This window comes from Aquarana catesbeiana, linkage group LG04, assembly GCF_042186555.1.
Source record: "Aquarana catesbeiana isolate 2022-GZ linkage group LG04, ASM4218655v1, whole genome shotgun sequence".
In the NCBI taxonomy this organism is placed as follows: domain Eukaryota; kingdom Metazoa; phylum Chordata; class Amphibia; order Anura; family Ranidae; genus Aquarana; species Aquarana catesbeiana.
Genome location: NC_133327.1, coordinates 552,869,585 through 552,892,332, shown reverse-complemented (window position 1 = coordinate 552,892,332; position 22,748 = coordinate 552,869,585). Strand labels below are relative to the sequence as shown.

General features: G+C 37.9%; 1 protein-coding gene across 1 annotated transcript in view; it reads left to right on the top strand.

Annotated features, from left to right (window-relative positions):
- The window catches only part of SLC24A3 (solute carrier family 24 member 3), a 528,734-nt gene extending 507,192 nt beyond the window's left edge, over window positions 1–21,542 (top strand). Inside the window, exons 16-17 of the mRNA XM_073627968.1 lie at window positions 3,905–3,970; window positions 10,976–21,542. Of these exons, the coding sequence (XP_073484069.1) occupies window positions 3,905–3,970; window positions 10,976–11,128 (219 nt within the window). The 3' untranslated portion in view covers window positions 11,129–21,542. The remainder of the gene's footprint in view (window positions 1–3,904; window positions 3,971–10,975) is intronic.
- The last annotated feature ends 1,206 nt before the right edge of the window (window positions 21,543–22,748 follow it).

Genomic DNA, 22,748 nt, shown 5'->3' with positions numbered 1-22,748 from the left:
GTTATAGTGTCTCCAAACTATGGGATAGTTTTTACTAATAATGGTGGTGATCAGCGATTTTTAGCGGGACTGCGACATTGCGGTGGACAAATCTGACACTAAGTGACACTTTTTGGGGACCAGTGACACCAATACAGGGATCAGTGCTAAAAAATGCACTCTCACTGTATAATTGACACTGGCAGGGAAGAGGTTAACACCAGGGGCCATCAAGGTGTTAAGTGTGCTCCTAGGGAGGGATTTATGACTGTGGGGGGAGCGGATGCACTGGACGAAAAGAGAGATCTGTATTTCTCCTTAGCAGAAACACAAGGCCTCTCTTTTCCTGACAGAACAGCGGTCTGCCTTGTTTACATAAGCCGTTCTACCTTTCCTACGCTGTGGGTTGTATGATACAGAGCAGGACCGGCTTTTTTTGGCTAACTTCTATTGTAAAGGGCCAATTGTCTGTTTTTCAAATCCCCCTTAGAGGGAAGCTATCTGGACAAACTGCCAGGCCACGATCTCTGCCGACTTTTGGGGTCCATTTGAAACTTTTTGATTACTATACATACCTGTTTACCATTGCTGAGTCCTATTAGGACAATCTTTCAAGCTTTCCTCTATGGACAAGGCCCCTCAGTAGGCTGTTGTACATCCTTGTGGTAGACGGCTTTCTGCTCCTTTTCCTCTTCTCCACCCTTCCCTTCTTCCTTTTCCTTACCTTTCTCCTCCCTTTCTTTCCTCCCCCTTTTTCCCATATGGTGCACTTTTCCATGGACTGGATGCCTTGTGTTCCTTGCTCTTTTAGCCATGTACCAATAGGAACCCCTGAAGAAGCTGCTGGCGAAACGCGCATCGATCCATTGGCTCTGATACTGGGATTCCGGTAGTTTGGCCTCCAGTCAGAAGGGATCTTCTTAGACTACAGTAATACCAATTTATGGGCCATCTATGCGGTTTTCCATGTTCAACCTCCCCATATATACATATGGGACAGTGTACCAATAAGACATGTCTATGTACTCTTTTTTTATCATATGTTTTAATGTAATTTTATAATTTTTTTAATTTTATTATAACGTGAGACCATTTTCTTTCCTATTGGGATTACAGTGGCACAGTCCGTTTTTCTATTTTTTCCTTTTTTTTGCACTGTAATAATGTCACTGGTCCCCAAAAAGTGTCCCTTATGATCAGATTTGTCCGCCGCAATGAAACAGTCCTGCAGAAAGTAAAGAAAGTAAAAAAGTAATGTTTCTTTTTCAAAATTGTCAGTCTTTTTTTGTTTGTAGCGCAAAAGATAAAAACCACGGAGGTGATCAAATACCACCAAAAGAAAGCTCTATTTGTGGGAAAAAAAGGACATCAATTTTGATTGGGTGCAACCTCGCACGACCGTGCAATTGTCTATTAAAGTGACCCAGTGCCGTATCACAAAAAAAATGGCCTGATCATTAAGGTGGTAAATTCTTCCGGGGCTGAAGTGGTTAAAGTGGAGCTACACTTCATCTGAGCACCACAAACCAATAACGCTATTTAATTTATTTTTAATATTCAAGGGAAATTCACCCATTCATCCATGTCTCCGTGTTTTCTTTTGTTGAGAAATCACTTTGAAAAACAACCCCCTAGCATTTCTGAGTAAGGGCAGATGATTCATGTAGCATTTACTTCCTGGAATTCTTCTGCCGTTGGGCTCAGGTATGCAAGTGGGAGAGGGCGTGCTTAGCTGAGAAAGCCCCTCCTCCCCTCCAAAAGTCTCAAGGGATCTATGACATAATTTGCCTAGGCATAGATACCAGGAAATAACTGAGGAAATGTAAAAAAATGTTTAAGACAAGCAAATGTGATATACTTTCCTATCTATTTACTAATGCTAACATAAGGATTAAAAATAGTCAATGCTGATTAAGAGAGAGAAGTTTTTCAGTATCAAAAGCAGTAACCCCGAGCCCCACCCAGGATCACATCGCAGGATCCAGGCAAAGTTACTTACCTTATCCCCAGGATCCTGCGATGTTTCCCCGCTGTGTGTGCGAGTCGTGTCCTCCGCCGGATCTATCACATTGCCGAGCTCCGTTCCCTGCGATCGCTGCAACGCACAGGGATGGAGAATGGCATCACATTCAAAAAGTTAAAAATACACTACACATACAGTACACTGTAATCTTACAGATTACATTAGTGTATCACATTATTTCACCTCCGTTTTGTCCCTAGTGGTTTGTCCAGTGTCCTGCATGCACTTTTATATTATATATACTGTTCTTTCTGCCTGGAAACTGGAGATTGTCCATAGCAACCAAAAAGCATCCTTTTACATCAAAAGCAGTTTTAGACCAGCTAGAAAACAACAATAATAAATTAGAATTACTTGCAGAATTGAGCGATAGTGATTTGTGGGGAAATTCATCATCAAACGCTGAAAGTAATGACAGCGACAATTCTGCAACTGAACAAATTTCAGTGTTTTTGATTTGATTACATTATTGAATAATTTTTATTATTATTATATTATTATTTGTTATAATTATTTATAGTTATTTATTACAATTTATGATTCCGTGTTTCAAACTTTATCATACACGGGATGTCTACTAGATTCTTGTTTGGACAGATTTAAGTGTGTCATTCCTAAGAATTACAGGCCTACAATATAAAACACCAAATTTCCATGCAAAACAATGTACCACTTTGAGCATCAAAAATCTGACATAATCATACCGCCAGGGAGGTTAAGCAGCCCCTAGATTAGTCATTTTGAATGTGGGTTGAATTAAAAAATAACCTAATTCCCCCAGCCACACATTCGAGGTGGATTAGGGCATCCTCCACAGTGAGCCAGTGTATTCTGACAGCAGGGAAAATTTACAGGGAGGGGTAGACAAAGGAGTTGATATCTATAAAGAATCAAATGTAAATATGTGGCTGTGTTAGCAGATACAAAACAATGTCATCCCTAAGGCCGGTTCAGCAGGAACCAGCCAGGTTTCAAACCGTTAATGGGCAGGCTGAATGTACCAAGTTGATCGAGCAATCAACTTGGGTATAACCAGCCAGCTGGATTCTCTTGCAATTATCGCTAGCGGCTGCTATAGCCGCTAGCGATACTCACTGCCTCTCCCAGCGGGGAAGGCTTCCCCCATCTGCCCCTGGAAGCAGACAATTTCTCAGCAGGAGGGATTCGCCTGTCAGCACTGTCTGTATTTATGAGGGAATCGTGTAAATTTCTTTCCTGCAACCCATGGTTTCAGTAAAGGAATTTACTCTGTGTATGGCTTGCCTAATACAGTATGCATGTGTTAAAATATACAGCATGTTTGTAATGTAGCATGTCCCTGTAACCATTGCCTGTAATAACAATGGATGGGCAAACCATAGGTTTTTAGTGTACTAGGCATTCATAACTTCAAATACAACATGGCTAAGGTATCGGGAAAAAGGGAAGTGGGATAAAGACATGGTGGTAAACGGCTTCAAAGTCCATACTACTTGTATATGAAATGCCCCTAAATTTTGTACTTGCGGGTCAATTTAGTTCCCTTCAGATTGGAAGGATGATCTGTAGATGCTTTTTATTCTAATGAGGGAGGGGTGGTTCATAAATGTTTATCAGTCTGGTGGGGAAGTTAGGAATGCAGTGACAACAGTTCTGTCATATTCAGGCTGACAAGGACAGGAATTTTTGCATCAAGGGCAAATCATTGCAGACACATTGTATTGTACTTAGCATGCATTGTATATCCCACATACATTTCATTACTGTTCAACGGCATGCTGATGTGATAATTATCTGTAGCATTAATAATAATAATAATTAATAATGTATTTATGTCACCATTCAATGAAAGCATTGCATTAAGGAACAGGTTGTCAGATCCTTATTTTCTGTATGTAATACTGTTATTGTCCTCTATTATAGATCCATCTGAACAGCAGAGGCCTGATCTATTCTGTGGCTTTGCTTCTGGCTTCCTTGTTTGTTACGGTACGGTATTTCTTGTTTTCAAGGATAGGTAAAATGCTGTGTGTCTTGTAAACAATATATATGTGTGATAAAAATGGTAACATTCAATTAAAATTACGTATGGTTTAACATACTCCTACCCCATCCTGTAGAGATCAAGTCTAACAAGATCAAAGCCGAGTCCTTCTTTTGTAACTTTTCTTCTTAGGTCCAAAGAATGGTTCCCCAACCTAGCTACATAATTTGTTAATTTATTGCTTGAAAAATGTGCACTTAAACAGGTATACTTTTTAGACTTTTTATCCATAGATTTCTATTTATAACGATAGATAGATAGATAGATAGATAGATAGATAGATAGATAGATAGATAGATAGATAGATAGATAGATAGATAGATAGATAGATAGATAGATGTGAAACAAATGTGAAAATGTCCACATTGGGCCCTAAGTGTCAATATTTTGTGTGGCCACCATTATTTTCCAGCACTGCCTTAACTCTCTTGGGCATGGAGTTCACAGGTTTCCACTGGGGTCCTCTTTCAGCTCTCCATGACAAAATCGCGGAGCTGGGGGATGTTAGAGACCTTGCGCTCCTCCACCTTCCTTCACCAGGATGCCCCACAGATGCTCAATAGGGTTTAAGCCTGGAGACATACTTGACTAGCCCATCACCTTTACCCTCAGCTTCTTTAGGAAGGCAGTGGTCATCTTGGAGGTGTGTTTGGGGTCGCTATCATGTTGGAATACTGCCCTGCAGCCCAGTCTCCGAAAGAAGGGGGTCATGCTCTGTTTCAGTATTTCACAGTACATGTTGGCATTCATGGTTCCGTCAATAAACTGTAGCTCCCCAGTGCCGACAGCACTCATGCAGCCCCAGACCATGACACTCCCCCCATTATGCTTGACTGTAGGCAAGACACACTTGTCTTTGTACTCATCACCTGGTTGCCACCACACGCTTGACACCATCTGAACCAAATAAATTTATCTTGGTCTCATCAAACCACAGGACATGGTTCCAGTAACCCATGTCCTTAGTCTGCTTCTCCTCAATAAACTGCTTGCAGGCTTTCTTGTGCATCATCTTTAGAAGAGGCTTCCTTCTGGGATGACAGCCCTGCCGACCAATTTGATGCATTGTGCGGCGTATGGCCTGAGCACTGACAGGCTATATAGCACTATAGCCTAGGCCATCTTTATGTAGAGCAACAATTATTTTTTGCAGATCCTGAGGGAGTTCTTTGCCATGAGGTGCCATGTTGAACTTCCAATGACCAGTATGGGAGAGTGAGAGGGATAGCACCATATTTAACATACCTGCTCCCCATTCACACCTGAGACCTTGTAACACTAACGAGTCACATGACACCGGGGAGGGAAAAGGGCTAATTGGGCCCAATTTGGACATTTTCACTTAGGGGTGTACTCACTTTTGTTGCCAGCGGTTTAGATATTAATGGCTGTGTGTTGAGTTATTTTGAGGGTGCAGCAAATTTACATCGTTATACAAGCTGTACACTCACTACTTTACATTGTAGCAAAGTGTATTTTCTTCAGTGTTGTCACATAAAAAGATATAATAAAATATTTACAAAAATGTTAGGGGTGTACTCACTTCTGTGAGATACTGTAGACCGATAGATAGATAGATAGATAGATAGATAGATAGATAGATAGATAGATAGATAGATAGATAGATAGATATTTAATGGCCAGAAAATAATCCCATTCCTTGGTAATATTTGGATGGTGATGCATGTGAATAACATTCTGTATGGCTTCATTTAAAATGTAGGAAAAAAAGGGTTTATTTACATCTGTTGATAAGTGCATAAAAACCTGTTAGAAATCTTACTTATACTTCCTGTATACTCTGCTTCTGCAGATTGTTATCAATTAGCACTTGTTTCATTTAATTCTGTGGACTACAGAACACCACCTCCCTGTCAGTAAGTCATGCAGGAGTCACCGCTCCAAGCCTCCACTGTTGCAAAGCTGAACGGGTGCCAGTCTAAATAGCTCATCCTGCCTATCTGTGAAGGTACACTGACAGAAAAGGGAAGGCTGCACACTGATGACGTCACTAGTACATTTTTATTCAGTCCTACAAGCAACGCAGCTCATCTCCACCTATGGAACCGCCTCCTGCTAACATGTTTACCCCCTACAGGCTTAATCATGGGTTATGAAGAAGAGGAGGTGATTTGTAGTCCTAAAACACTTCCTCTTCTAGGGTCACCTTTGGACAGAAAGTGTGTTGCCAACCACATAACAGGTGAAATAAAGGAAAAAAGCCTGACAAATGAAAACAAATGAAGCCAACAAATCTAGGGACTGCTAAGCTAAAATATATTCACTTTTTGCTCTTGGATTTAGATTTACATTTACATGGGAATATAGGTGCAACAATGTTACATCCAAGGTAACAACTACTGAATATCAATCCAAACAATATATTATATCCAAAATGATAAAACCAAGAAGAGGAAGTCCCATAAAAGAACAAGATAATCAAAGTGATTAAAGCGGGGGTCCACCTATCTATCGTTTTTTTTTTTTTTGGAGTTCATTCACAAACTTTTCTTCTCATGATTATCTACTCACATGTTCTGTGTAATAAGTCCCCCTGTGTCCGATTTCATTGTAAAGAATAACTTATAAAATTCACTGAAGGCGGTTTCCATCTTCATTGTGGGCATTTGAAGCCCACAAGCATGTATTTCCTGGATGCGGTGAATGCTGTGCTCCCAGCATTCACCGAGATGTTGTGATGATGCTGTTGCACAATGCATGCTGGGAAGCCTGAGATTAGCTCCCAGGGGACTGTGGGAGGTCTGGGAGAGGCTAGAAACACGCCTACTCCCATGGGAGGAAAACCAGGAAGTGCTAAGTAGATTAGAAAAAAAAGGTAATTACGGCGATTTAAATTTTTTTACACAGCATGTCAGCATCTAGGCAAGGAAGAGAATGCATAGAGATAATGTTTAAAATTTGGGTGGAACCCCGCTTTAACAGTTCACTGTGCTCTTGATCTTCCAGCTCTGTGTTGAAAAAAATAATAGTGCTCAGATGCAATCCTCCACCAGTGATAGGATGGCAGCTCACCTTATACTTAGACCCCTGTGTTACCAGTGGGTCTAAGTAAGCGGTCCCCTGATCGGGGTAAAATAGGCTATATACTCCGCTCCACTCAGGATCTCCAATACCTTTTTTTAGTGGTGTAAACACTCAATCAGAGGCATATGCAAACATACAGAAGATATCTAGTGCTCTCTACAAACACTTTGATGAAGTCCATGCTTAGGACCAGTGGCGTCACTAGAGGGTGGCTTTTGGGGCTATAGCCCTCAATCTGGGGCCCAATGCTTCGAGTCTCTGCAGGGGTCCCCAAGGGGAGGGGAGGCTCTCTGGGGACCCTGATGTAAGTGGGGGGGCTCTCTGGGGACCCTGATGCAAGGGGAGGCTCTCTGGGACCCTGATTTTAAGGGGGGGCGTTCTGGGGACCCTGATTTTAAGTGGGAGGCTGTCTGGGGACCCTAATGTAAGGGGGGCTCTCTGGGGACTCGGATGTAAGGTGGAGGCTCTCTAGGGACCCTGATGTAAGGGGGGGCTCTCTGGGAACCCTGATGTAAGGTGGGCTCTCTGGGGACCCTGATGTGGGGGGGGCTCTCTGGGGATATACACACACACGTATATTACTGTATATACATGTGTATGCCCGCCCAAGCGTATGACTTTACTATGCTACTATGGGCTCTAGCCCCAGATCTTTTGTAGACCTAGCAACGCCCCTGCTTAGGACGACACGCTTTTGGGACTAGGAGCCAAACTCTCAGATGGTATCCCGCGGTTATTATCATCCTTGCTTAGGCACGCAGGGACTCTCTCATGATTATGTTATCCACTTGACATGCTGGCACGGTTGGGTTCCTTTTATGTAAGTTGTTTTACTTGTGTGCTATTTGCTATTAACCTCCCTGGCGGTATGATTATTTCGGATTTTAGGTGCTGAAAGCGGTACAATTATTTTGCATGGAAATTTGGCGTTTTATATTGTAGGTCTGTAATTCTTAACAATAACACACTTAAATCTGTCCAAACAAGAGTCTAGTAGATATCCCGGGTATGATAAAGTTTGAAACACAAAAACATAAATTATAATATAATAAATAAAAATAAATAATAAAAAAAAAAAAATTAATAATAAAATAAATTTCCCCACAATTCACTATCGCTCAATTCTGCAAGTGTTCTAATTTACTATCGCTGTTTTCTAGCTGGTCTAAAGCAACTTTTGATGTAAAGGGACACTTTTTGGTTGCTATGGACAATCTCCAGTTTCCAGGCAGAAAGAACAGTATATATAACACAAAACTGCATGCAGGGCATAGGACAAAGCACTGGGGACAAAAGGGATGTGAAATAATTTCATACAGTACTGTAATCTGTAAGATTACAGTACTGTATGTGTTATGATTTTACACTTTTTTTAATTTGCCGCCAGTCTCCGCCCCCGTGCGTCGCGCCGCTCGCAGGGAACGGAGCCTGGCACGGAGAGGCTTCGGAGGAGGACGGAGCCGGCAGACAGCGTGGGGGACATCGCAGGATCCCGGGGACAAGGTAAGTAAAGCCACACCAGGATCCTGCGATGTAATCCCGAGTGTGGCTCGGGGTTACCGCTAATGGTCCTGAATTTTAACCCCGAGCCACACTCGGGAAAACCACCAGGGAGGCTACAGTGTTTGCAGAAAGCACTAGATATCTTCTGTTTGTTTGCACATGCCGTTAATTGAGCATTTATACCACTAAAAGGAGGTATTGGAGATCCTGAGTGGAGCAGAGTACATAGCCTATTTTACCCCGATCAGGGGACCGCATACTTAGACCCACTGGTAACGCAGGGGTCTAAGTATAAGGTGAGTTGCCATTCTATCACTGGTGAAGGATTGCATTTGAGCACTGTTATTTTTATTCAACACAGAGATGGAAGATCAAGAGCACAGTGAACTGTTAATTTAATTATCTTGTTCTTTTATGAGACTTCCTCTTCTTGGATTTATCATTTTGGATATAATATATTGTTTGGATTGATATTCAGTAGTTGTTACCTTGGATGTAACATTGTTGCACCTATATTCACATGCATTCACTTATGAATTTGTTACATTATTGCTAGTTGCACTACACATTTATGATTGTTTATTTATAGGTTGGAGTGAGAACACTTTTGGTGATAGCAGCAACTTTATTATTCATTTATTTTTCACATATACAGTATATATATTTTAGATTGATTTATTGGTTTGCGCTGATTGAGGTTTGGGTTATTAAGCACAGCCTATTCATGTCAAATGCTGGAAAACTCAGCTCTTGACTAGAACACCTGTCGATGTGAACCCTTAAAGTATCAGTAAACCCACAACATAAAAAACTTTCAATAAATGCTGTATTACATGCTGTTCATACTCACTCAGTCACTATGAAATTTGTTTTCTGTATTCTGCTAAAAACCTGGTTGGTTCTGCTGTTCTCTATTTCCCCTTTCTGTCCATGTCCCCACTGCAGTTGGGGATTTTGTAGAGCAGTGTTGGCAGCTTTGCACATGCTCAGTTTTCAGTGAGTTTCTTTGCTGAGCATTTCCTCCTTATAACATCTGAGCAGCCCATGTGGCTATAGAATCTCACATGTGGGTGTATAGACAGTGGTAAATGACAGCCCACTCCCTCCCTCCTCCTCTATGCCCACTAACCAGCTAAACACAATGGGAGCGGGATATTACATATCAATTGATGGAGGCTTTATCTCCTTTTTATTCTAAGACACAGGCTGGAAATCCACCCACATAATTTTATTGCCAAAAAAGAATAAAGACTGAGTTTAAATATACTGTAGATTTGTATGACAATTTAAAACAATTTATTGATATGAATTATTTATTTTTACTCTGTATCCCAAAGGCTATTTTTTTTTTTTTTTTTGGACATGTGACCAGCAGCAGAGGACTAGAAGCTCCTCCTGGTTATGTTTTACATGCAGACAGGCTGGGAAAGAGCTGGGTCATGTGACAGCTGTATATTGATTAGGAAAAAGGTACTTAGACTTTTTCTCATCCATATACAGAAATAGACATGTGCACTGCAGAGAAAAGGAACGGAACAAAATAATAATATATAATAATAATAATACGTTTTTATTATTATTATTGTTATTTATTATTATTAATTTTGTTACATTCCATTAGTTTAGATACGGCATTCGTTATTACGGATAATTCGTAACTTTGAATAAATTCATATTCGTTACATTCACTAACAGCTAAATTTGAAAGGAAATTCCAATACCTATAATTTATTAGTTAGTAATAGTTAAGTTATTATTAGTTAGTTATTATTTCAAATGTTCGAATTTTCGTCCTTTGAATTTTCAAATTTTCTTTCTTATTTTTGGATTCCGAATTGCCGAATTTTTGGATTTTCAAATTTCAGATTTCCGAATTTAAAATTTCTGAATTTTCGAATTGCCAAAAATTTTTAATTTTCAAATTTCCGAATTTTTGAATTTCTGAATTTCTGAAATGTCTAATTTTCGAATTTCCGAATATTCAAATTTCCGAATATTGGGGAGAATTTGGAAATGTGAAAATTTGGATATTTTCGAATGAACAAATTTGTCTAAATTCGTTAAAAAATTAATTTGGAACTAAACGAATTGCACATGTCTATACAGAAATAGAAGAGACCATGTAAATTAAACAGTGTGTGTTTAGTATCACTTTAAGCTTCTTCTGTTCTGGGCTAATATAACAAGTTGTATACTGATTCAGGATTACTTTAAATATTAATTTCTGCTCTTTTCCCATAGAAGCACCTAGAGTGATTTATGAACATTTCTAGCCAATAAATTTACTGAATTCTATAAATTATATATCGTTTCCTTCAGTAATGCCTATTTGTGATGTTTTTGCTTGGTTGTCATAGCATTCTTGGCATGGTGTTTACTGTTCTGGTTGTTTATTCACTTAGGTATGCGGTATTCGTCTAAACAAGTGGAAACTGGACAAGAAGCTGGGTGTGGCATGTCTTCTCCTCTATGGCGTCTTCCTGTGTATTTCCATCCTCACAGAATTCAATGTCTTTACATTTGTGAACTTGCCAATGTGCAGGGGAGGAATCTGATCCATCGAGCCAACTGGTTCATGAGACTTCATCTTACTCTTTGGTGCAATACAGAAGGGCGACCCGTGTCCTGCACAAGGTCGTCAACTGGTCACTGTTCAAGATAATTTCTTACTTCCTTCTCTCCCTGTTTATTCCATGGAGACAAAACCTTCCACAGTTCCCATGTTCCACTTTATTTTTCACTGTTGGAAATTCCAACGCTTGTTGGTAATTATCCTATTATTCAGTGACCAGGGTTCCAGATGAAAAGGCTGCTAACTGGCCTCAAGCCAGCCCAAATTACATCTGCTAAAAAACATTCTATTTAAGTTATTTGGACTAATGTAATTTATGACTTGATACTGTTCAAACATTGCAGAATAATAGGAACGATTCATTACCAGTAATCAGTTATTATGAGGAATATCTTGGGATAAAATAGCTGAGACACTTTCCCTTGTTCACATGAAAGTAAACTACTTTGATGGACTGTACGAACAACAACAGAAGACTGAAAGGATAATCATTATATGAACTTTTTAAGAAGAATGGATCGTATTGATAATTTATTTTATGGCGAGATCATTGGACAGCATTTTATACAAAGAACAAATCTACTTTCTTAAAATAAATGGATAAAAGGTAGATTTTTCTAGAGATGGGTTATCATGGCATCCTCGACGTAGTCGGATGACCTGACAGTGGTTGTAAAGCCCATCCATTTGTGTATTGCCAGGGCTGGAATGGTGCTCAGCAGCGGAATTTGATGCAACTGGGTAAATTTGTCAGTATACAAAGTTTATTGTTATATCCAAAGCTACATGGTCATAATTGAAGGTCCCTTGGTATATGTTCTAACTTAAATCTGCCTGGTACAGTATTTTTGTATAAACGTTTTATAGCTCGCCCTGATCTCTAAGTAAACTAGTCTTATATAATTTGCTAAATACAGTTATGGACACTGGTTTCTTAAAGGCACATTTTGCACAGATGCTTTTCCATGATGATACAACATGAACACTTATGATGTATACACTGGATTTGTCCATATTGTATTTAGAGCTTCTGAAAAAGAACCTTCTATTATAGCATTAAACAAGGCAGAGATTATGTACTCATATATCAGCCCCAGTTACCACAAACCAGCCATTTTTTGTAGTGTAAATCTTTAATTTATTATACATATGCAGAGAGGAATTCTATTTGAGGAAATTTAGCAGTAGTTTCTCTAAGTTATGAAAGCTAACAGTCATTCAGGGATCTTAGTGGACATATGCACTGCAATGCTTATTTTTATAAACATATAAAACATATCTATATATCTAATATGTGTGTGTTTGTGTGTGTGCATATATATATATATATATATATATATATACATATATATATATATATATATATATATATATATATATATATGTGCAACTATCCCATTGTGGTGCAATGTCCTAAAAATATATATGAGATAAAGAGTTTATTGATGGAAAAATTGTGTATTTTTTTAAAAGATACCATTTTAAGAATATCTTCCTGTACCCCTTATTAATCCTTCCAGATAAAAAAAATATGAATGTTAATTGTACATAGGAAATCTTATTGTCACTATGTGTTTTAGAATTCTACAATGATCTTCCTTCACAACAGAGACATCTAATATAACCAGTATGGCTCCAGAATCTATACTATATATAGTGTGACATTGGCCAGCCATTCCTATTAAGAATGGTGAGCCTATATTGTGAATGTAGACATGACTTAGTGGAACAGAACTTGTAATTATTAGGAAGTACTTTTTAAATAATATGCAACAGTGCAGTAAAAACATTAGCAGACGGTTGTGAGAAGCTTTGGTTTTATTTTTGGGAAAATATCTATCAATATAATTTTTTTGGGCAAAAGAGTTTCTATATTTAAAATTAAAACCAAACTGATATTATACTCAGTTCATAAATGTATAACATTATTTGCCATAAAGACCGTTATTTTCAACAGTAAGATCTAAAAGTACCATGGCTCCAAAATAACAACTATTTAAGTAAATCACACATCTGTTAATGGGAGGACTGGGTTGGGGAGTAGAGGGGCATTTACCACCCAGGCCACTAGTAATAAAATATGTTGGGCTGGTGGCCCTGAGTGGAGATACATGACCGTTTAGACATCGATCAGAGCAGAACATGTGGTCGGTGACATATGGGGGTCATTATAAACTACCTGCTACCTGTTCAAACCTGTAATCATTCTTCCAGCACCAACTTTCTTTAGGACTCTGAGATGTCACGTGATTGAATGTCGAGATCCTCAATGGAAGCTGAGGCTGAAAGATGTGAAAAGGGGAGTCACAATAAACCATGTCTTTTAGTAACACCCTCTTTTCACCATGCCCACCAATAACTGCCACACCTTGCTAGGTACATTTTCTTTAGTCTACAGAAATCTACCTTGAAAGTATGTAGCTGTCCTAAGCCAAAGCTTTCCAGTCCTTCCTTGCACCTAGTATACTTTAGAAAATCGAGGCTGTGTGTTTTTCTCATAAAAGAATACACTTTGGTATTTGACCTCATGTTTTGGATGTTATCAGTATTGGCACATTTGTATTAGAGTTGATTATGAACTGTCAGTCTGTCATTTTTCGTTTTAACCTGGAGCCACCTGCCCTAGTTGGAAACCATCATGCAATGCTGCTTTGTGTTTTGTATATTCATTGTTCACAGTCAATAGGCTATTATTAATTTATTCACCTCATTCTTATTTTCTGTTAAGTGTGAGACAATTCTGTTAAATGACTTATCATACATTAACATTTGTATTAAGTTAAATCTGTTAAAGTAAATTATGAAATGTGAGTTAAAGCAGCAGTATTAGAAATGACTAAAATGTTACAGAACTAAAACTAAAGAAATGCTGCTGTCATAATTGAAAACCTTTAGCTGCACATAGGGAGTACAGTCTACCTGTTCAGTACTTTAGACTATACAAGTCCACCTAAGCTCCTATTATCTGTAAACTGGTGAACCCCTATTTGCAGTTTACACCCAAAATATTCCCTTTGCTGCCTCTCACCTACAGAAAGTGGAAAGTGTCATGTTTTTTTGCAACCACTAGTCACAATCAACCATACAAACCTGCTGTAATGTGTCCAGTGAAAACAGAAACAGCGTGGGACATACATTTCAGGAAGTACACTCCCATTAACCCTGTGAGGTGCTGTCTGGATTCTTTCTGAAGAGAACTAGAATTTAAATTTAAGTTAAACTACTGACATAAGGCATAATTTCATTCAGATATGTATTTATTAAATAAAAAGAGTAAAATGTAGTTTTACTTAAAGCTAGAATAGTGAAGAATTTGTTTAATCCTTTGCACAGCAGCAGGAAAGAAGATGAAGCTCCTTTTCTATTGCTTTTCAGTGGATTACAGTAGGCTTACAGAAGGGGGAGCACGTGGCATCTATGGGCTGCTACCCTTTAGTGTCCTTTCAACAGGCATGAAGAAATGAGGTGAATAAAAAAACAGAACATCAGCAGACATTTTTTCTAGAGTCACCCTTGTTATAATAATATCAGTGGGGGAATGTGTTAAACTGTCCATATGGAAGATAATTTCAGCTATACAAGTAAGGCAGGCCATTTATAACAAGCGTACAATTACGATCCTGAGATTTTTATTCTTTTGTCCTGGGGTCAACTTTAGCACAATTGCTTTGGATAGCATTAGTAGCTTATCACTTGGTTTAGGGAATCACCTTGAATTTCTGTTAAATTTTTTGGGCTGATTTGCAAAATTAGGATATATTTCACTTGACTCATCAAAGCTGTATATGCTCTCCACTCAGTGATTTGGAAGGAAAAGTCTTCATTTTAAATTCTTTTGCACGTGACCCAATGTTCAAGGTGAACAAAGTTTTAACTGAATACCTTTAAAAATGAAAGTAACCCCATTTGTATTAGTCACTTTCTGCTTATCACAATAAGGACATTTTGCACAGATTGGCTAGACATGTTAAGGAACTATTTGCACAATCCCCTCCACTATCCTAAAGTAAGGCAAAAGCCCCCTTTTTGGAATCATAATCAAAGTGAGAGATACCTTCTGTTTTAAGAAGGCTCTGCTGTGCTTCCGTAAAGAAAAAATATGAAGATATTTAAAGCGATATTAAACCAAAAAGCAAACATTTATTATATTGCAGCTTACCAATTTTGACAGTAGATGTGGTGCTGCATTAGTTCTCTTTTTTATGCTACCTTTCTTTTATTTTTCACCTGGTTATCCAGTCAGTAAATCTGTTGTTTTTCAAAAGAACAAGCTCCTTTGCAGATTGTAACATTTAAAGGGATGTGACAAACCATTTACCACTGACAGTGGTACTCACAACGATCAGCTTTTATTTATTTATTTATAACCTTTATCCCAAAAGGAGAAACCTGTTGTTGTAACTGCTTTTAAAGTGTTGGCTGTGGTTTGGCTTCAATTTTTTAGTGTATATAAATTGGTTGGTATATCTAACAGTCCCCCTCTCAGACTGACAATGTAGCTGTCCAAATGTGCCCCCTGTGCTCATTCATCCAGCGTGGGGGCACTTTAATGTAGGTGGTGTGCTACTGGCCTTATCACCAGGTGAAAACAGAGGGAAAAAAGGCTAAGGCCCTGTTCACGCTTCACATAGTGGGAACATGTTCTTACTCGCTATTTTTTTACGCAATTTACGCGCATTTCTGTTTGTCGTTCATAGGGCAGCCCATTCACTTGAATGGGCTGCCCTATGCGTGTTTGACGCTCATGTACAAAATTTTGTCACTGAGCCAGGCAGGTCATGTTTTGCCATGAATTTCACAAATTTTGTGGTGTGACAATCATGGCAACATTGCACCACATTTGGTGAACTATTAGGAAATAATGGCATCACAAGTGCATCATGCATTTTGCCTTGATTCTGGAATCGCGGTCAGAATCGGTCAACTCTGCCCCTGTGATTCCGATACACTTACGTGTGAACAGCTAGAAAAAAAAGATTAATGCAGCCACCACATCTAATGATTGGTAAGCTGCAATATACTACATTTTTGATTCTGGGTTTAATACCGCTTTAAATGTTGATGAATAGTTCTATAGAAGAATACTGGCACTTCTTGAGGCTGGGGTGATTGTTATCTGCTTTTTTAATGACTGAGAAACGTATGTCTGATCAAGCTGCTGCATGTCAATGACTGACTGATCAAGAAGTAAAACAACATTTAAGGGGAAATGTGATGTTTTTGGAGCAGGCTTACAAGCTTAGAAACTGATGTTTTATGTTATTTTTACATGAATAGATTTTTACATTTTATAAAAACTTTGTTTTACAAATAAATATTAACAAATATTACAATTATTCTTGAATGCAGTAAATTCCCTTTAAAGGGAATGCATGGTTATTTTTTATATAATTTATTTATATATGCCGGAAGTAAAAAAAAAAAGTTATTTTTAAATGTTTTTCTTTTTTTAGTCAAGTAAATTACGTATTTTATATGACTATTTTGTATTTTAATATCCAACAGGAGTCATTTTTACATGTATTATATGGACTCATTACCTCCTCTGTTTAAAAACACCAGTTTACAGAGCTCAGAAGCTCAAGCTTAAATTTACATCTAATGTATAAGTCAGGAAACTCAATTTCCTTTCACCTTAGAGAGTCTGAAAAATAACAGCTTCTCCTGTACTCTTTTTTTTTAAACCCATAGTGCTTTGGGAATCCTGTCTGGACCCTATATTACATTTTTATTTGTAAAACAAAGTATATATATGCTGTATATATCAAGAGAGAGAGATAACAAGATATAAATTATTAGTTTATTTGGGGTTAGTGTTTTTTTTTGGTACCTTAATCAAAGTTTGAGATGCATTTAGATTTTTTTGGTTCTATAACTTTGTTAAATTCATCCTTTTGAGCTCTGCTTACTGCTTACACAGTGGATTGACCAGGGTAATATATTTTTTCTGTAAATGTAAAGTAGCAGTTGGTGTCAAAGGGCTCATTGATCCTTATGATACCTAATATAGCCTCTCCACTCTGCAAAAATGCTGTAAAGTAGCTGCTGTTGTCACAGCTGATCATTAGCATGGTGGACTATTCCTAACCCGATGCCAATGTCTATCAATTAAAACTCTGAAAACATGTCTGTTGTGCATAGAACATGTCTTCCATCCTAAGAATTGAATTTCAACAACACCATACTCTTTTGTATTTATATTGCTAAGATTTCCTGAAAGCTTTGTATACAAGGCTTTATGTGAATCTGTTCTTGTCAATAAAGTACCAAAAAGTGCTCTCCGTCCTTTGGGTCCCACACCCAAGTTGTTCACAGGCCCCAGTGGGCGTTGGAGGCTTTGGCATTTGACAGTTGAATGGAGAATTGGAGCTTTGTCTTTTGAGAGGGCATGGCTTAATCTCAACTTGAAGAAACATAGGTGCTCTGTGTACTACCTGAGCTGAGGACTTAGAGATATTTGGGTGGACTACGGTGTTGATTTGAAGCCCACAATGCATTTCAGCTACAAGAACCATACAGACTTCTGGGATATGTAGCCATGACCACTACACTATATAGACTAAGATAATAAAGAGTGTACATTCTCCAGGGGTAGGGTAGGGGACCGGGGGAAACATTTACTTTGATGCCTGGGGCTCTTCTTTAACTATCAATCAGCGTAGAATGTTTGGTGTTAAAGTGACTTACTGTATGTAAGTTATTAAAGGTGCAGAGTTTGGAAGCATGTTGGGTTTCTTCTTTAGGTATCATACAACATTGTTCTATGTATAAATACATGGTTTTCTGGACTAGCATTGTATATTGCCTGACAAAGAAACCCAACATGTTTCAAAAGATTTCATATTTAGGTCAGATAGTAAAGGGTATCACTTAATCTCCAAAGTTTTCACATATGCTTCTGACTGAAACAGATCTCCATACCTTCCGGAGGCAAGAATTCTGAAGCTTTACACTTTACTTCCACTAGTCGGCATTGATGTAGTTTCATATACAGTTACATAGCTAGGTTTAAAAAGAAAACTCTGTCATGTACAATTGTTCACAAAATCTATATTGACAGTTGCTGACAGTTCCCAAAGGTAAAAAAGGAAGGTATAGGTAACAGAGATCAACATTTAAAATACACATACAAGTCTAGTTAAACTCATTTTAGGCTATTTTTTATTTTATTTTTGTTGCATATTTTCTTGTTGCTGCCTTTCTTTTACAATGTATTGACCTTTTTGTGTTGCTTTTTATCAGCTGTGCTTTTATAGTATTCGTTTCAAATTTTTTGGCACTATAGCGTAGGTACTATATAAATTCATTTCCCAGGCCCTTGATAAAAAAGAGGCTGCAAGAAAATATTATTTTTAATTGAAAATAAAATAAAAAATGTGGTAAAAAAAATAAAAATAAAACTAGTAAAGTCTGCCCTCTTGTATTGCATGTATGTGAGAACACTTTCTAGTACAGCTGCTTTGACTCCATACAAGCATCACTGGACTTTACCCAGAATGAGATCTGATCCCCTGTTCACTGATAGCTTTGTTTTAATTATGATTTTTCTGTATGTGAGAAATATTGATTGTTTGTTTATGTAGGCTTTGTTCACCTTAACTTATGGATCATTACTATTTAGGAATAATTTGAATAATTTTAGCTGTATGTAAATATTTGCTGAATTGGATAAAAAGGGATGTTTTGAAACCTTTATGTACTGATATTGCACAATAATTTTTTTTCTTTGTTTTCATTAACCTGCGTGTTGTTAAATTGTTAATAGTTATTTGATGGGTGGGATATTGTTTGCAAACCTAGACTGTACACAGGCTTAGATTACTGTACTTTAAAAAGGTTCTCCAAGAAATAAATAGTTGCTTCATATTTATTAAGTTGGGCTGTTTGGAGATCTACAGCCTTCATGTCATTTGTTTCCATTGGAACGGTGAGGGCTGCCTGAAGACCACCCGACTGAGGATCCCCTATGCAATATCCGGTTTCCTGGGACCAGCTGTTGGTTAGGAGAAGTGCTACTACAGATACCTTTTCATTTCTATAAGTATCTATAGTAGAACTCCCCCTAGCAGATCATTTCCGTACTGGCAGGTTTTAGATGTGGTCTCGAATATACACAGGCCTCAGCTCTCCTGTGAAGTATAAAGAGCAGAAGGGCTCTAAACAACAGAATAGCCCACACCAGAGTAATTAGAAAGAGTTAACTCTTTTCCAGATAACCTCTTTAAAGTGGACGTAAACCCACTCTAATCCTTTCTAAACTACTGTCATAGTGGTTATCTATAAGGATATACATGCCTCCTGCATGTGTCCTTACTTGTCAAATGTCTCCCCTCTGTCTGTTATGAGACCCGAAAACTGCATATTCTTGGGTGGGTCTGTTGTCTGGAGCTCAGTGGATGGAGTCATGATGTCAGTAGACTCCCCACACACCTCTACACTCCCCTTGTCAACATGCATTTTCTCTTGTTTTTTTCTTACACTGAACTTCTGCTGGTCTTGTGGATTATGCCCCATGATCACTAACATCCAGAAGAAAGGGGGGATGGGAAGTACACAGAATGTCTATCTTACAGTCCTGCTTGAGATATGTAAATCACCTGTCACTCACAGCAAGGGGGAAGAACTGACCCCTATTCCTCTGTCTGTCTGTTTTTAGCTTACTGAAAAAGATAAGAGGATTGCTCAGAGCTGGATTAACTCTTTGTGGCAAGACTGGACACAGATGACACGAAATCCTATACTGTACAAAATACAAGCCTTAATTTAAAAAAAAAATGAGTTTACATCCACTTTAAAGAACAAATACAAATTACAGAGTGAATGCAGCCATTTTCTAGAGCCAGAATACAAGTTAGTGATTCCCAAGAAGCCATATCAACACTGAATCTTTTTAGGAGATAACCCATACATGAGGGTTAGTATTATACAGATTACATGGAACTTAATGAGATTAAGTCCCTAATATACACAATCAGTGGATTGTACATGTTTCCCTAAAAAGTGTTATTGTGATTTTCTTTTATCAGCAAAGGTACTAACGTAATGTGATTGCTGTCAAATCTTCACATGATTAAGCTGGAATCATACAATGATCTGGCCTTCTGTATGGGTATCTTAAAGCTGTCCATACAAAACAAGCATATTTGATTGAATGGACCTTTAGCTGACCATTTCTTTGTCAGATTTGGCCATACTGTTGTGAGGCAAAATGTGAAATATCTAGCCAATCAAAAACCAACCAAAATCAGGCATCTTGATCAATAACATGAGCAGTAAGAAAAATGAACCTTTGTGGTCATCAATCACCCCTATTTATTTCATCAGCAGCAGCCGTCATTTTTGGTATAGGCCTGTTACCGGTATATCTAAACCAGCCATTCTCAACCAGAGTTCTGTGGAACTGTAGCATTCCTCCAGAGGTTGCTAGGGGATGCTTGAGTTGTGTCTGATTGACCTCCCATCTGATGGTGCTTGCTTAGTTCCAGGGCCAGCAGCGTGATAACAAGGATCTTTTTTGCTATCTTTAGGGTCACATTCTGACCACCACTGTAAGGGGGGTATTCTTCCCACTGACCACCAATGTATAGGAAATTTTCCCCATTGACTTCAGATGAATTGCTTTTAGTAAGGGTTTCCCAAGATCTGAAGATTGTTTTAGGGGTTCTCCTGAGGTAAAAAGGTTAGGAAAGTCTGATCTAATCTAGTCTAAACAGCTAGTCATGGCCATAATCCTATTCAAAATGACCCTGTGTATGGACACCTAATATCTAATGACACTGGCTCCTTGTGAATTACTCCTGTAAAAGCAATGGTTTGCATTCTTGGGTACTTACTGGTAAATGGGGTACCAGTTTGGATAGATATGGAAAACCATGGGTGAAGCTGTGCTTCATTTAGATAATTTTAAATGGAACACACTTGACCTACTGGCCTTCCTCTTGCTGGGAGATAGGTATAGGGCTTTGCCCATTGCGTGTAATTGGCAAACCTAAGAAACAGACACAACAGCAAAACTTATACAGCTGGTATTTTTTACATGTTTTCCTTTAACCTTTTAACAAGAGAGATAAGGGTCAGAGGTCTTTCGGGAATATATGAGATGCAGTCCTGCATTTACACATGTAAGATATGAATACATTCAGCACTCTGCGATAGAATATTTTTCTATTTGTAGCATTTTGTGTTGTGAATCAAGATATATATATATATATATATATATATATATATATATATATATATATATATATATAATATGGATAAATAATTATAAGTAGAACCAAATAGAATTTTAAATTGTTAGTACATTTTTATAATAGCTGAACTGTAGAAGTAATACTGTATAAATTTGGAATCAGGACTGAAAAAATATTAATAAAAAAATCATTATTTGCACTTTTCTCTGAAATAGTTTTTATTGTTGACTATTTCATCAGTTTCATCCATCCTATCTACAAGAAATCCTGGCACATTTTTCCAAGATTAAAGAGATTCTAACATTATATTTTTCATCATTTATTTTATTTGTCTGTTGTAAATATAAGGGATAGAATATATTCCTACTTTTACAACTTCTATGAAAGTTTTAATACTTTTCATTACAGAGCTCACCATACATGTAAACATACTATATTCCCTCTCAGAGCCTTTTCCAGGTGTATTGAAGCTTTCATAAAGCAATTGTTTGTGGTATGCCTTTAGGGATTGAGGGTAGTGTGACATTGCTGGTGGATGGTTCATGCCGTCATTGTGCGTCTACAGCGACATTTAAAGTGTATATAAAACCTAACAATTAACTCTCTTATTTGCTCCTCTTTAAGTCAGTTAAATATCTTGTTAAACATCAGTCTGCAATGTTATCTCAAGCAGCCCTTCCCAAGTTACCTCTGAGAACGATAGAACACCTCCAACCATGTTGTGAAATTGACTAAGGTGTGTTCTGTAGTCTCAACACACGTTCTGTCCAAGGATGACCATTCTGATTCTCTATAGATACAGTACAGTGAGTAAGCAACATCATCCAAGGAAGTGTGTTACTGGCAGGATCACTAGGTAAAAATAATCAGGAAAAAGCGAGAAAAAAAAAAATTAAGTAATAAAGTAAATAATATTTTCCCTCTGTATTGAACTGTGTTGCAATTGTACTGTCCCCCTTTATATTGTAAAGTGCTGCACAAATGGTTGGTGCTATATAAGTCCTGTTTTATAATAATAATAATAATAATATAGTGGATTTATATACACTTTAAAGGGGTATAAGACCCCCACAAATATATTTTATTATATTGCAGCTTACCAATCCCTAAAAATGGTGCCTGACTTTGTTTTAATTTTTTTTTTCACCTGGTGATCCAGCCAGTAACACACTTCCTCTCTTACGATGTCTCTACTCTGGATGGAGGCGCAGCATTGCCAGTCTGGGGAGAGGGAAGTGTTAGATGAACTAACAGATTTTTAATGGACTTGACTAATGAATTAAAGCCAAACTCCACATATGTTTTCCTTTTGGTATAAAGGTTTTACATAAATGAATAAAAGCTTACCATTGTAAGCACCATGACAAAAAAATGAGTGTATGTTGGGTATTCACCGAATTATGTCAACTC